General features: G+C 39.6%; 1 protein-coding gene across 1 annotated transcript in view; it reads right to left on the reverse strand.

Moving 5' to 3' along the window:
• Positions 1-3846, reverse strand: part of pitpnm3 (PITPNM family member 3) — a 94663-nt gene extending 90817 nt beyond the window's left edge. Inside the window, exon 1 of the mRNA XM_062419869.1 lies at positions 3727-3846. Coding sequence (XP_062275853.1) covers positions 3727-3846 — 120 coding nt within the window. The remainder of the gene's footprint in view (positions 1-3726) is intronic.
• Between the last annotated feature and the right edge of the window lie 2154 nt (positions 3847-6000).

The following is a 6000-nucleotide window of genomic DNA, read 5'->3' on the forward strand; positions in this document are numbered from 1 at the left end:
CTGTTTAGAGTTCACACTGGCTTATTACATGTGACTCAGTCCTATGACCTCAGCAAATTTGGCAGCTTACATCCTGCACAACATTATCATTCTGGTGACTAAGAGATACTTGTACTGCACTTACTGTAACTGCACTTGAAGGCATTATTCATTCTTTCCAATGGTTATGAGGAGCTTACAAACTCTCCAAGTTACACACAGTATGTGCTTTAGTCAAGACTTCAAACAACACCTCATGTAGTGCCTGATGGGGGGAATGGTTGTCATGAAGAGCAAACTATTTGTATAACTGTGTTTACTTAAATGGGCTTTAATTGATTTTTATAATAACAATGTTTTCAATGACAACCTGTTATGTGAGAGGCATTGCTGGTAGTGATGAGCCAACAGAGAATTATCACCCAACTGTGCAGCTCCCTTCAGTTTTACACAGCTTTATAGCAAATTTCAGCTCATTGTTTAGCTTTACAGTCTGCAACTTCACTGCTTTGGTGCACCCTCACTGCTCTCATAGTGTTGTTTCAAGAGGTGGCTGTTTTCAGAGAAAAAGATCTAAAAACCCTCAGCACACTACTTGTTCAGCACTAAATGACAAACAGATTGTTAGCGACCAGCTGGTCAACGTAATGGAGCATTTCGCAGCTAAAGAGCCAGGTATTTCCCTCAGGAATTAGTAAAAACCAAAAACAGAGCTAAAAGAAAGTGAATATTAGACAAAAACACAAATGAATACTAATGTTTTTATCGTATTTACTGCATGTGTAGATAAGCAACTGTTTGCTGACAATGATTCGTGATATCAACTCAGTGTTGTGTTCAAAACTTATTTTTGGGGCCCCTAAGTGGCCAAAAAGCCTGTTAATACAAATTTAAACTTTCTAGTGAGTGTCACATATACTTTTGCACAATCCTGTGCAGAGCTCAGCAATAATGCATGACTATTATACTGTATATATTGCCTTTTAGTGAAATAGTATATATTACTGTCATGAGTAAAAAAAATAATAATTAAATTGTCTTTTGTTTATGGGCTGAAAATCATCTACATTTTAGCCTAAAAAAGACCTTTAGTGACCATGCGAATTATGACTTTTGTCAAGCAAAGTTTCCAATAACGTAGGAAATTGCTGATAAAGAAAACAACATGAACGATATTGAAGACCAACTCAAAAGTCTTCTTCTCAGTTACATATATAGTAAAGCTATTTCACTGCAAACATTCTGCTCAACAGGATAGAAACTCTCGAAAACATGGTGATGGCATGACAGTAGTCTCCTATTAGGTAAGTTAGTTTGATATAACTCCAGTTTTAAGTCTGTGGGTAGCCACCTTTAGTCTATATCACAAAATACAATATAAATAGTCAGTTATACAATCATGTACAAAATATGTATCTAGCTTTGTAGTGGTGAAATCCAACTGCAGATCATAACCTACACCTTAAATATTTACTGCATAACTCCATGGAACATTACATGGAATTGTTATATGTGCAAGCTGAAAGTATTACAGTCCCAAATGAGGAATTTCTTCAATGTGAACTTGAAGATGGTACTCATGAAGTCTTCAGGTTTTTAGAATAAGGAGTGACCATTAAACATCAAGGCCAGCCCCATCAAAGGAAACTCTCTTCATCAGAGACCTTATCTGCTTTTGATCACTTACCATCCTGAAGCAATTTCTTGTCACTAGAGTTTCATCTCTCATTGCCCTCACTCCTCCCCAACCCAGATGATCGGTAAACTACGTGAGTGCCAATCTCCTCATTTTGTAATTAGCAGCATTAGCAACGAACTCAGAGCAACTAATAGTATACCCAAAAGAGCGACTGGGTCATACATGATAGCAACAGCTGCAGAGACAAAGGGCAGGGGGGCTCTGTAATGATCCAAACCACTTCTGAGAGAATATTAGACAAGCCACAACATCTGAGGGTGGTATCTATCACGTCAAGAGGAAATCCAATAATGTTTTTTTTCCTGTGTATGGAAAGGAGAGGAAATGAGAAGTGCTTCTGCCCATCATTTGACATGCAACATGTCCCAGTGGAGATGGAAATCACATGAACATAACTAGACATCATACTGTACAGACATCCACAGAGGGAAAAGGAGAATATTTGTGATTTTGTGTGTGTGTCTGCCTCAGTGAATATCCCATGGTTCATGAAAGGTGAACAATAAAGACAAGTCTGCTTGGTCCTCTGTGAGCGGGAAAAAGCTATTAATAGCCAGTTCTCTAATTTAATTAAATCTCATTTCAGCACACAGTAAAAATCAATCGTTGCAGCCAACGAGAGACATAGAGGAGATTGATCTCTCCGCAAAAATGTTAAATCGGTCACAGTTTCACCTTCCAGACATGATCCTCCTGGATGCTATTTATCTGCACTGCAGCTATGCAGATCAACGCTTGCATTGACTGCTAATGGACTGCTACTCGACGACTAGCTGATAATCACCATTACTAAGTCTGCCTCTCTGGTCTGTGCAACAATTACCACATACTATAAGTCTAGCCTGTGTTTACAGTGATCTTATGACTTTGAATTAGATTTATGCACTGGGAAAAGGAGGTAATCTATTAACTACAGCTTCCTGGTGATGCTGGAAAGATGACGACTACACAAATTGTAAATTTCCAGGGTCAGTTCATAATTTCCTTTCATGATGAGCATAAGAATATTTGATTATACATTTGGGGAGTACAAACATGTTGGTTTACACGCTAGCATGGATTTTATTTTTCACTAAAGAGCAAAGCCGTCCCTGCTCGCTACATTACAACAACATAACTGTCGAAAGTGAAAGAACATATGCTGTTATGGATTACCAGTAATATGTCAACTTCAACTGTTGATTTCCTTACGATATTAACATGATTGAATTTTAATGGTCAGCTTTAATTTTGTGCTAAATTATATGACAAACCTTTTTAGGGCACACTCACACTAGGGCCAGTTGTTCCGTACCGTGCTGAAGCACGAATATCCCCCCTCCCCTGTCACCCGCTGGCCCGCACTCACATTACCCCAAACCCAAGTGTACTCAAGCACAGTTGCCTCCGACACATACATCATCACGTTGATATAGGACATACGCATGGTGTGACGTCATCATTAAAGCGATGGTTCGGCGTAATTTCGACCTAGCGTCATATGCACCATGAGGTCTATCTAATCACCGCCTCAGCCCTTTTTTTTCATTTTGGCATAGTGGAGTTAGAGCCATCAGCTGAATGGCTTAGTACAGGTGCTAACAGAACCACCAGTGTATCTCGTAAATTACCCCACTAATAATGCCTGGATTGTTATCAAACTTCTACAGTAGTACAAATAGGGTCTTTACTCATAAATCGATGCATTGGAATATTTGTAAGTACACCAGGAGTTTATTAAAATAAACACTTACCTGATGGCTTTTACTCTGCTGCTACTGCTAAAGCTGTAAACATAGTCAAAATCTCGCGCGACCACTGAAATACTGTGTGGTCGCGCAAGATCCTGCACAGCACATCTAGAGATCTGTGAGGGATCTCGCGCGACCACACGGTATTTCAATGATCGCGCAAGATGTTTACAGCAAAAGAGCTGAGGCAGTGATTAGATATACCTCATGGTGCATATGACGCTTGGTCGAAATTACGCCGAACCATCGCTTTAAGTGACTGTTGTTTTGCCTTCGAAGCTCTGCTCGCTAACTACAACTACACTACGCGGATTTTACCAAAAACTTTGAATTTTTGTGCGTCTTGTCCAGTTGTTGCTGGATGCCATCCTCTGCCCAAATCTCAATCAAACACTCCACCTCTTCATCTGACCAATGTGAGCCCTTCGACGCCGCCATTGCTATTGTTGTTGTGGAGGGATGGTCACATGGTTCATATGTCTTCACCATGTTTTGCGCGTTGTGTACGTAACCGTATGCGCATGCGTGACCAAGTGTACCGTGCTCAAGCACACCTCTTCCAAGCGTACTGGACTAGGGAAGTGTACGGTACTCAAGTACGGTACACTTGCACTCACACTAGCCAAATAATCCAGACTTTAGGGTGCAAACTTGCTTGGGCATGGTACAATTGCCTAGTGTGAGTGCGCCCTTAAAATTGCTTATTTCCACATCCAACAATTGCAGAAAAACATTATCATTCATTTGGAGTTTCTGGCTGCCTGTTGGAATGTAAGTCCAATATTCGCTCTGTATTTAGTTCTGTTTTCCTCTCTGAAAATAGCTGCCTGCTGCATCTGGAAACAACACAGATGAGAGAGGGTGACTGAACCAAAAGAGTTATGTAGTGGCCCAAAAAAAGCAAAAAAATGAGCTGAAAGACACTGAAAAGCTCTGTAGAGCTGAGGGTAACTGCTTGACCTGTATCCCAACTTTAGATTTCGGAGAGATTAATTGTATTTTTGAGGGAAAACTACATTTTCAAACCTTGAAAGCCTAAACTTTTTTAAACCTTCATATTGAAAAACAATGGTTAATCTGTGATAATTATTTTTTAAATACCCTATAAAATGTTATATTATAGCTTTTATTGCCCATGTTAGACAAACTGTCCAAAACCTAAAACAATTTAGTTCACTGACATGCAAGACAAAAAATTGCAGCAAATGTTCATGTTTGAGAAGCTGGAACTAGAATTTTATTTGCCTAAATTCAAACGATTCAAACGATTAATTAATCATCAGAATGGTTGCTTATTAATTTCAGTTGATCCTGTAATCAACTTATTTCAGCTCTTATGTGGACTTGAGTTAACAATTTCATTTAGAGACTAACAAGTCAAGTAGGCACAATAACAGGTGAATCCCATCATTCTACAATGGAAATAAGAAGAAACCCAAAATAACACAAACCTGCTCCTGACATTTTGTCCCTGGCAGGACACACTAGAACGCTTTTGCACTAAATGTGTTTGCTAATGGTCTATCATTAGAGAACATAGTAATGCCTTAAAAAAGCCTATTTCCATTGTATGAGAGCTTCTTCGCAGAAATTTGAGATGAAACTGAAAACGCTGTCTCTGCCTTCAACCCTGTATTCAGGCACAAGTGTGACATGACTTTTAAGACTTTTGGCTGTGACAAACAACAAGTACAAGTGCTGCAGGTGAGCCGATCCCCTGCCATCATCTCGTTTCTGACCTCAAATAGCAGCGGCCCAGCTGGCATGTGCAGTATGAATAGCTGCTCCCCGACACAGGCCCAGTGTGTTTCCCCATGACAAGCAGCTATTAAATTTAAATTAACACTATTTTGTATGATCAAATAAAATAACAGAGGTCACGGGCTGAATGCATTAGCACACGCCTCTGTAGAATTCAGAGAACATCATGGTGCTGCTTGTTGAGAAGGGTGTCTGGGGATCATTTGCCAGTACAGCTACACTACACACAGCACACTGTTGGGATAAAATAACGGTATTAGTATTTATCATGTCATAAACTGAGCAATAAGTAAGCATCAAACAAAAAATCACGATGAAGAAAATGTGCCAGAAAGATTCTCTCTAATCAGGAAACGGCATGATACAAAACTGTATTTAAAAGTGGAAGAGCAAATGGTTAGTATTCATCTAGAAATAGAGAGGGAGCGAAGGAAACAGAGAGAAAAAGGGAGAGACTGTTCATCAGCATCCTTCAGCTCTATTTTTAGCAACAACACTGAATCTCAGCAAAACAGCAGGTAGGCTACCAATTTATTTTATTTGGACAGCAAATAGAAAAAAAAGCTTTCAGACTGATCCAATTTCATCAAATATGAGGAATACAAAATGCTCAGAGGTGCTATGACTCATACCGAGCCCTTGAGTGGTCTATGAAGTCTTTGGGAGGATGAACAATGGGGGATCAGTTTGAGTGGTCCTCACTCTGGGAAAGGGGATGACGAAAATGGACAAGGTTGATAAGAGAAGCAAAAGTTCTTTAAGAAACTTGGCAGCAGAATACCTTTCTGGCTTCAAGCTGTAGTCATGCAAATGTTTGGCGATAGCCTTGAA

Source organism: Scomber scombrus, chromosome 5 (genome assembly GCF_963691925.1).
Source record: "Scomber scombrus chromosome 5, fScoSco1.1, whole genome shotgun sequence".
NCBI lineage: Eukaryota > Metazoa > Chordata > Actinopteri > Scombriformes > Scombridae > Scomber > Scomber scombrus.